Consider the following 10,812-nt stretch of genomic DNA (forward strand, 5'->3'; position numbering starts at 1 on the left):
CATGGCAATTTCTACTTCCTCTCCAAAGAAAGTCTCTTCTTTTCCTTTCAATCTTTCTCAAAATTTCTGCTGGGATGGGGAGTGATGACATCCTATACACTGGAATGGCTCCAAGCACTGCATTAATAAGAACTAATCTACCATCAATAGACAACACCTTGTTCTTCCACATTGATAGTTTCTTATCGATCTTCTCCACCAGAAAGTTCCAATCTGAATTCAATAATACCTTAAGAAAATGGAGGGGAAGTTAGAGCAGGAGAGAGAAACTAAATGGGTCCTTTTCTTTTTCCCCTTTCGGTTAAGTAGGTTTTATCTTAAATAATTAGTTATTTTGATAATTCATATCACCGTGAGAGATGAACATATAAAGAAGCGGAACTAACTTCCTTAATGAACCTTCTATTTCGGTCTAAGATTTTTTATTATTGTGTAGGATCTAGTACTACACGTTGCAGTAAGAAAAAAGAAAAAATAAAATAAAAATATAATTAAATATGTGGATCAACCAAAAGACTTATCTTTATGGGACATACAAGCTTCATTATGAAAAAGAGAAAATTTACAAGAAGAGATCACACTCCCAAGCCTCATACATCAATCTCTCTCTCTCTCAATAAGAAGCTCTTCCTCATAAAATCTCTCTTTAGGAGACCTTCTGAACTTTTGAGATGATCGTTGTCCGTTGTCTGATAGTCTGCTTGAGATATCTTTGTACCTTTGCTCTTAACTAATGCCTTTCCAGGGTCTGCCTGCTGAACTCTCTCTCGACTGTTAGCATCTCTCAGGTTTGTGCCGAACGTTGCTATCACGGTCTACCATTCTTTGTTGCCCACAGGGGTTTTTAAAGGCTTCAAACCGAGTACAAAGAATATCCTACCCATCTCTGGACTCCAAATAGCATCTGGACCGTTGGATCTTGACCACAAAACCCTGCAGCTCATCTGATCGCACATCGGTCCATGAGAACACCCATAAACCACGAGAAACCAGTGGAAAACCAACGTCGATCTATAGTGGACCATGCGAAACCAGGCAGAAAATGCCCTACTGGTCCATGCACTCCCGCAAGGATCGCCCAACCCATGGACCGTAGTACACCGCGCAATCTGGGCCGCGCTCGTGTGTGGGCTGCGCATGCGCGTTGACGCATCTGCTGGGTCGACCTGCATGCTGGGCCACGCATCTGCTCTACCGCCAGGCTTGGCCCGCTCCACCGTCGACTTGCACCGCCCATGGGCCATACCAACCCACCTCCTGATCTTTTTTCGTGTGCAGTTTCTCTATCTGGACTCCATTTGGACTGTTTTTGGGTTCGTTGGACTCTGTTCATCATCCTGGACCTCGTTCTGGACTTATTGTGGATTGAATCTCGAGATATTTTTCTCAACATCAATACACCAGTGAGTGTCTTTCGCCATTCGAGTTGCTTATATATACACACACATCCAAAAGGTGGCAATAAATGGTTGCAATTATCACGGGTTACACCACAAGAGAAAAAAAAAGGGATAAAAGAAGACCTAAATTTGTCGATGTTTTGCGGAAGTGTTGAGAATTTTTTGATTGGGCTTAATTTTCATTATGCTTAATAAAAATATCAAAAATTAATGATATTTTTAACCATCATTAACTATAAATTATGCTTGTATAGATGATAGTTGAAGTCTAATTGGCAATATATTTCTACATCACTTATTGAGAAATCCTTCAAATCATTTTCTGTAGAAGCATTGGAAATATTTTTGCTGGACGACACTTTTAAGCATCACCAAGTGAAATATTGGCACCTACTCATTTTTCATTCTTGTGTCCTTTCTCAAGTTCTACCCTCATCATACTCAAAACTCTCTCAAGACCTAACCTCCTGCATCCCCACCATTTTCAAGCACTCCTGTTTGCACTGACTCTTCCATCCTCTTATAGCAGGGACTATAGAAAATTTAAATTTAAATAAAAAAATAATCGTATCTTCAGTCATTATTATTCAAGCCCAATAGAATCATTCTACAATTATCTGCAACCTGCAACAACAAGAGAATCAATCCTAAATATACTTCTCGATGTCATGGAGCAACACCTTGGTTTTCCAATCCCTTATCCGAGTATATCCAATGGGGAGGATCTCACAAGCTCTTGGATAAGTAGGAGACCAAATCTGTAGAAGTCTTTTATAACATGCCTCATTCATCAGAGGCAGTATCTGAATTAATCGATAGAAAGATAGACTTTATCTAAGATGGTTGTGTAGAGCTTAACTTTATCAAATCATCAAATATATCTTCATCATTTTATCGAAGGTTTATTTTGAATCAGAGTTCAGATCAATTAAAATATATAAAATAAATCTCGATGTTTGTTAGTGTGAGCCACATCCAGATGGGTTTAATCAAATAAATTACAATATTCTCCCATTTGGTTCAACTTAATATAAATATTTTTATTTTAATTATTTAAAATATTTCAAAAAATTTTAATAATATTTTATCTAAATCTGATGGTTGAAAACTAATATGGCCATATTTAAAAAAAAAATTAATTCCTCTGTAGGATATACAGTGGCACCAAGTTTGGGGCGGTGGCAACAATGTCTCCTTAACTATCCAATTATGAATTTTCAAAATCCCACTCCTGCTTTCTGTCTCCTCTGCCTTGCTTATGGTTCTATCTTGATAAGTGTTTTATCCAGCAAGTGGATCTTTTCTATTCATTCTTGGAATTGATTTGCGATTTTCCTATGCTTTCTTCCTATTTTAATGTTTGGCCTAATTGATGTGGGATTGAATTATATACATATAATTACATATCAAGAAATTTTTGGGCTTTACATGCATAGAAGCATTAGTAAAGTGTTCCGATTTTTGAAAATTAAATTAATATTTTTTTGCCTTTTAACTGCAATTCGTCTATCAAATGTTATTTTTGGTTCCTTAATACTTATAAGAAAATATTAGGGAAATCTATAAAGAGACAAAAAGCATCAAAATAAAATGTGGGAACAAAAGTTGGGCCATTGGCATTATGATTGTTCAAATATCTCTCTTCAACTGGTAGCTTATTTTATGACTTAATTAAGGGGGGATTCATCCAAATTTAAGACTATAAAACTGCTGATAAGTGAGAAGTATTCAGATGGTCACTGTCAACTTGTTGCGTGCGTTGGGGCTGGCATGCATGTATGCATCCTTTTAGCTATGAACATTGAAATAGGGGGTAGATGTAAACTCCTTTCTTTGCAACTTACTTGCAAATATAACCGTACCTATATCGCCTGGTTTTTATCAAGCAGCAAAAATAATATGTCTGCGGTTGCTTGTTTGGCGAATTATAGAAAAATGTGTTTGACAAAATTTGCCTGCTGCACACGAGCGAGAGACATCCCTAAAAGTAGTAGTTTTACAATCTTGGTAAAATTTAAACATGATGCCTCTCACATCTCCCTTGTTGTGGAAGATTTTCGACCATCATCGGAGACGGTTGGAGCAGATCGGAGACCATCGAAGTGGTGTCCTTGCAAAATAAGTCCTGATCAGAGTTGACTCCAATGTGGATCCTCCGACAATCAAGTCAGGAATCTGACAAAACAGAAGAAAAAAGAGAAGAATCACGAGAGAGCATAAGCATGGTGAGCGCACACACGTACCTAGAGGGTCTCTCCCTTACCTCTATTTATAGAGGGATCGAGATCAAGAGAGAAAAGATAGAAAGTCATTTCGGATCACTTGAGCCGTACGGACCATGCCACATGTTCCGACGGGAAGCATGCCTTTACTCGATGCACAATCGGTAGGGGAGATGACGTGATGCTGGCATAATCGGCGCATAGCCAGCAAGTGGCATGGCACAGTAAGGTGACGTATTCTAATTTGACATGATTAATAGAAACTATAATTAGCATCCTCTGATCTGTACTTTAGATGGGAGGCTGTCGTCTAGCATTAGATCTTTCCCTCGATATCCAAATCTGGGAGCTAACGATGCCCCTATTGCTGAATGGAGAGCGTTGGCTAGGAGGAAAGATCGGTCGATTTGCTTGGGTTTGGCCATCCGTTAGATTGATGGTAGTTAGGATCGACGGCCAGAGCTAGGATACTGGAGGGTCCTCTAGAAGGTTCTACTCGAAGACAATGGATAGTCAGAAAGATGAGGCTCAGATTGTCCTGAAAAATGGCTCAATTCGTCGCATGGGGTTCGGGATAGTGAGGGCCGATCTCCTTGAAATAATAAGTTATAATAGTGAATGACCTAGAGACTAGTTAGGAGTAAGAATTGACTCAGAATCTCCGAAGAAGGTACCGAAGTTGGGGGTTTTCCTTAGCTCGACACCCGATGACCGGATGGCCCAGTACGTGTGCATCCCCCAAGGATCCCCTCTTTACCTTTATTTATGGAGAGTTAAAGTTAAACGTGGAAGGACAGAAGGTCATTCCGACCATGTCCCACCGCACAGAACCGCATGGGGCATCTTTAAATGGCCCCGACGGCAGATATTCCTTCAGCCAGTATGCAGTTGACCGCATAGGGGACAGTGATGCAACATGGACTCAATTGGTGCGCAGCTGATAAGTGGAGTAGCACAGCTAGACAGCATGGTCTGATAGGTTTGTACAAAGAAGAGTAATTAGGGTGTCCTCCAGCTTGGACCTCAGGTGGAGAATGGTTATCCGATGCCTGATCCTCTTTCGAAGTAAGTAGCTAGAGATCGGCCAGAAAAAGAATCAGCCGAATCATCGAAGTCTGTTCAAGCCCATTAGCCACTGGGACCAGCCGTCAGATTAGGATCCAAAAGCCGAGATCGGCTTGATCTCAAAGGAGAGTTCGGACCATGGCATGGGTGTCGGATGACCTGTGATCCTTGAATGATTAATCTGCCGTAAGGATCGGATTAGCTGAGGTGATGTAGATTCCACGGGGATCGGTCCTGCCTTGACACCGACAAGAACATGCTTTGATCCAGGTATATTACCCTTCCTCAACATCCCCCATTTTATTCCTTTTAAGAAATATTATTAGATACCCAAACATCCTTGAAGACATCTGTCACCAAGCAAATTCATATAATATTTTTATATCTCCCAATTTTATCCACTTGAACAATATTATTCAAAACCTAAACATGTTTGATGACATTGACAAATTACACTGCTAACTAAGAGAGCAAATCAACTTGTTCAACTCAACATCTGAAGCCATGAAATTTTTGATCATCATGTTGAGTAATCAAACTTTGATAAATTTCAAAAGGAGCTACCCCATTCCAACACATACACATTAATGTACAATAGGAGAAAGTGTTCCATATGTACAGATCTTAGGTGGGTGGCACATAAGCCGCATGCCATACATTCAGCATCAAACGATCATGAACTATTGTCCTCCATGAAATTTTATTCACACCTCATCCTCACAGGGGTCTCTTGCTTCCACTTCCCCAAGTCCATTGGCCCCAGGTGATTCACCATAGAAAAGCCATACAGCCATTACATCGGTATTCATCTATTTTCAACAGCTGATTTCTCCAATAGGATGCTTCCTCTATAATTCGTAGTTTCAAGATTGAATTTTGCCGGATCGCAGGAAGTCTCTCGATCAAAACAAGATGATTTGGGCTCTGCACACGTGGCTTCTGTTATGTTTTTGGCAGTTTCAGGAGCACCAAAATCAAGCTGCAGGTTCCCCTTGAGATCAATTGATGCAATTCTTGCATCTCGGAAGGGAGATACGCATTTCTCCTTTGCAAACTGAATGCATGCTTCTTTAGATGCAGCAAGACAGGAAGCCATCTCACGCTCTTCACATTTCTCTCGCTCTGCAAAATCTGCAGCCGAGACTCCAAATAGAGTCTTCCACCAGGGGGGTTTGCACTTGTTTGATGCACTGATGGAGCATCCAACACGAGCTCCAGCCTGTGAAATAGAATCCCATCACTGGTTCACAGTCTCTCATAAGAATGCAAGCAAGATTTGCAAGATGTAGATTTATATGTTACATATAAGTTCTAAGTTTTCAATCTCACACTAGCAAGATGGCTACAAAAGATGTAGTAGCTAACAAACAACAAGGCAGGCATTCATCATGATGCATCTATTTGATATGTGAGTCTGATATCATGTGCGTGGCTGGTTTGCCATTATTGCCTTAGTTCTGCACAATCCCTCTTTGAAGAAATACAACTCATGCAAATATATTGAAAATAAAGCCAAAAGACATACAACAAGACCTGTCTCTTTTATATCTATTTGCATTTCTTTTTCTCTTGTTACTACAGATGCAATTTCATCAACAATCTCTCAGCAAACCTTCACAACATTTTGGGCATGTCCACGTAGCACAAGCTATAATAAGTGCAAACTCTGAAGAAAAACACATAATTATTTCATCCAGAACAAAACTCTGAGCCCTATACATTATTGATTCGACCAGCATTGAATTGTGGAGCACTGTCAAACCTGGCTACAAAGCTCAGCAGCCGAGGGCTGGTTTGTGCTCTTTAATTTGCGCAGCTGTTTTTACTTACTGCCTGGCAACTCTACAGCCAGCCAGCTCGGCCAGCTGCCGAAACAAAATTTCGAATAACAACAAAAACAAAGCATCCTACAATATATTAAGCTTTATCTCGATATATGGAGAGTCTCTCTCCCATGCCTTCCGGTGAAATTTATCACCACACTGAAGAAGCTCAGTCCCATAGTTTTGTATGTGTGCTTGGTCCACAAAACCAGACTCTGTCCTGTACTTTCAAGAAATTCTACGGGCCTCTCAACCTCATATCCGACATCAACTCGCATCATAATCTGAAGTGTTACCATCCAAAGTAGATCTTTCTAATTGCTCTCCATCGTAAAGTTTTCAACTTTATCTGACTCTTGAGATCTTCCAATAGATTTATGAAAAATAGAGATTTAAAAATCTTTTAATCGGAGAATTAACGCTTGTGCCATCTAATGAAAAAAAAGGCACTCCATAGAACATTCATGGGTTCAATCAAATGGATTCAGATAAAAAAGCCAGCGAGAATAGGCTATTTTGAAAAATCATATAATAAAAACTGAAGGAATTGGAACCCTAGATCGGTGTGGGGTTTAAGGAGACAAGATGGAAACCGGTCCGATCAGGGAAAGAGGAAGGAACCTCGCATTGCTCGATGATTTTGGCCTCTGTGGCTCGAAAAGCGGACCGCCAGCTGCCGGCGTCTCGGAAGGCGAGGACGAAGGGTCCGGCAGAGGGGTCGTCGGAGGAGCCGGCCGGCACGGGACCTCTCAGGAGAGGGAGCGGTGGATCGAAGGGGACGACGGTGGCGGAGGCGGAGAGTTCCTCCAGATCGCTCCCCAGGATCGCCGCTTCCTCCTCCATTAGGGTTTTGCTGGGGGGGTTTAAATCGAATCCATTTGCTTGGGACTTGGTTGGGATTTTTTGACGTGCAGGGCCTCTAATGCAAGCCTTTACCTAGCAGCTACACCTATGCGACGGCGGTTAATGGGTGGTATGTTTAACAGAAAACCCCTTATACTTCTTAAAATAAATGATGGCCTCTATTGAATAAAATATTTCACCCATCTTTTATTTTCCATACGCATGAAGTAGCTACCATAAGACACAAAATTATACAAGATTATGTTTGAATATTATTCAAAAAAAATAAATTAAAAAAAATATCGTGCAAAATAACGCATCGATAATATTTAACTTTTCCATTTATCCTCTCATTGACAACTTGTACTTGATAGGACCGTAACTATTGATGAAATGATGAACTGAAAAGTTAGAGATTAGATTTTTACATTTCTGTCTGAGATTTTCATGTTGCCACAGCACTACACTTTCACGTAAGTTGCCATAGATAAAAAAAAGTCAGATTCCTCGAGAGCGCTAACTGGGTTACATGACTTGCATATGAGTCCCAATAGCCATTGTCTTGGCTTCCGTATTCGGCCACTCCAGGCCTCCCTCCCGATTGAAGATCATGAGGACAAAAAAAATAAAAAATAAATAAAAAAAATATAAAAAAATTAATATAAAATCTCAGCTCTTGATTTCTCTATTTAGCCGCTCCAAGCCACTCACTTAGATTGCGGCTCTTGAAAACGAAAAAAATAAAAGATAAAAAAAATATTAAAAAATTAAGGCAAAACCCCAGCTCTTGACTATTTTTTGTTTGGCTGCGAGCCTCACATAGATAAAAAAAAGTCAGATTCCTCGAGAGCCCCAATCGGTCAGAGAGCGCTAACTGGGTTACATGACTTGCATATAAGTCCCAATATAAAACCAAAGCCATTGTCCTGGCTTCCGTATTCGGCCACTCCTGGCCTCCCTCCCGATTGAAGCTCATGAGGACAGAAAAAATAAAAAATAAATAAAAAAATATAAAATCTCAGCTCTTGATTTTTCTATTTAATCGCTCCAAATCATCTATCAAGATTGCGACTCTTGAAAATAAAAAAAATAAAAAAATTAAATCTTCGATTTTTTTTTTGTTTAACTGACATTGTTACTATCTAACAGTGAATAAAGTGATAATATTTCAGTCATTTCTAAAAAAAAAAATAATTGACCTATTAATATATGAACTATTTTAAACTTAAAGACTTGAACTTTAGTTTAAAAGTTCTCTCACTATTTTATATAAATTGATAACTTCTACCTCTAATTCAAGAAATTACGTTAATTCTTTAGCAGGTACTAGAATCCACACAGACTGCATTTAGGTCCGAGTGTGGCTCGACCAACCCTAATGCATCTATGGGTAGGTTCCTAATTAATTATTTCTCTAAACAATTTCTAGCAATCAGATTTTGCCCTAGATATCTCTTTAGCATGCATGTGGCATCTCCACTAAAAAATTCAGTTAGGTCCAACCATTAACATGACTACATCAAGTGCATCCAGCAAACGAATATTCAGGTCCGAGTGTGCCACGACCAATCTGACCATTGATCTGAAGGACACAACAAGATGGTTATATGATGAATAATAATTTCAATATCCAATAGACACCAAGCGTGTGGTGTCTCTAATGCCTATTTAGAATATTGAACGCATTATCATATACCTTAATGAGAGGTAATGATCTAATTATCCCCATAACTAACTTATTTTATAGATCTAATAATTTAGAAGATTTAGTTAATATATTTTATAAGACATCAGTCGACCTGCAAGTCATAAATCTTCCCATTGATTTTATCAAGTCATGTAAAGGACTAAAGACTAGCTGGTCCAACTGGCAAGTCGTAAATTCTCCTACTGACTTTACCAAATCATGAGAAGGACTAGAAACAAGTCGATCAGTCACATTGATTAACTTTAACGATATGGGTCAACTCGAGTCACTTAATGATTTAATCAGTCCAATGACTCGGGCTCAACCACTAAGCAACAATCAAGGTCTATTTGGTTTAATCAAAGATATGCACTCGACCTTCTACAACTATTGTGTTTGATCTAAATTATCTTTGATCTAATCTAAATTAACTATTGGTTAGATTTTTTACTACTCTTTTTAGTCCATTAAGTATTTGATTCTAACCTTAGGTCTAACCCAATTAAAAGGATTTGATTTGAGCTAACCCATGCCCCATATTTTATGCAATATCATTAGATCTTTAATCATAATTTTAGATCTAAAATATATTTCTTAATTCTCAATTAAGTATAGCATTAACATAGGTTAAGGTTATTAATTGAAACCATTTTAATTTTGTAAAATAATTTTATATCGTTCTTATGCAAAATTTTTTATTCTGAAAACTAGATCGACTCATCCCTTAACTGAGTTGACTCACTTCAGTAGATCGACTAAGTCTAGTACTTGGTTGATTAATTGATCATGAACAGTAATCATTACTATTTGATTTGAGAGAACTCGGTGGGATTAGTCAGCACTAAACTGACTAAACCAGAAGACTGGATCGACTTAATTCAAAATCGAGTCAGCTCAGTTGGCGTGCCAACAGGTATCATATAGTTTTAAATCTAAAAATTTTTGCATAAACTGAAATAAGATCAATCATAATGAACTTTTAGATCATATCTAAATATTTTATGATTTCAAATTTTATTTTTATGATTAAAATAATTTTTATTATATAAATTAGATATTTTACTTTTCATATAACTCAAGCTTTGTATCACATACAACAAATCCTAAGATTTCAACATCTAGAGTTTTACAGAAAAGTAAGTTCTTTCTTTTGCATTCTTCTTCATGGGATTAAATCACATGGTATCCCAACACGCCATAAGCGCATCCTATCGAATAGAAAGAGAGGGCTTTTAAATCTTTTTTGCTCCTATGACTGGATGGCCTGATGATTAATCCAATCTAAATACTTGCTAATCGGATCATCTAATCTACTCACATATCATATATGCGAAAATTTAGATCTAATCTAAATTATATCAGATCTGATTTTTATATTAGATCATATCTAAAATCAGATCATAACACATCTCATGCATTACTAAATCTAGATTTCAACTCTACATGCATATATGTTCATATCATAATGAACCTAGCTTTGATACTAGTTGAAAGAAAGCGTGATGATTTTGTGCATGTATTTTTAAAATTTTATGACAGAATATATATAGATTAAATAATTTAATCTACAATGCATGCATAGATCAAATTTAAAACTATTATACAGAATCTATGACATAAACTAATATGCATGTATGTAAATCTGAAATCTAAAATTTAGCAAACATAGATTTTATCTATATTATATTTAGATCATATCTAAATATGAATTGAGTTCAAAACTTGATATATGAGTGCAGATAGTAGATCACCATATTAAAAATCTATGATAA

The 10,812-nt window shown here is 37.8% G+C and overlaps 1 protein-coding gene across 1 annotated transcript; it reads right to left on the bottom strand.

Moving 5' to 3' along the window:
* Positions 1–5,184: 5,184 nt before the first annotated feature.
* LOC105056669 (uncharacterized) lies at positions 5,185–7,396 on the bottom strand. The gene is made up of 2 exons (XM_010938958.4): positions 7,132–7,396; positions 5,185–5,906 (listed from the first exon to the last, which is right to left on the bottom strand). Exons 1-2 carry the CDS (start codon positions 7,351–7,353, stop codon positions 5,493–5,495), a joined length of 636 nt encoding a protein of 211 aa, XP_010937260.1. The 5' UTR covers positions 7,354–7,396; the 3' UTR covers positions 5,185–5,492.
* Between the last annotated feature and the right edge of the window lie 3,416 nt (positions 7,397–10,812).

Source organism: Elaeis guineensis, chromosome 13, assembly GCF_000442705.2.
Source record: "Elaeis guineensis isolate ETL-2024a chromosome 13, EG11, whole genome shotgun sequence".
NCBI lineage: Eukaryota > Viridiplantae > Streptophyta > Magnoliopsida > Arecales > Arecaceae > Elaeis > Elaeis guineensis.

Excerpts from the sequence above, each read along its gene's own strand:
- LOC105056669 (XM_010938958.4), bottom strand. The coding sequence starts at position 7,353 with ATGGAGGAGGAAGCGGCGATCCTGGGGAGCGATCTGGAGGAACTCTCC. Across the intron at positions 5,907-7,131 it reads AAATCATCGAGCAATGCGAG|GCTGGAGCTCGTGTTGGATG; the intron begins GTTCCTTCCTCT and ends TCTATTTCACAG.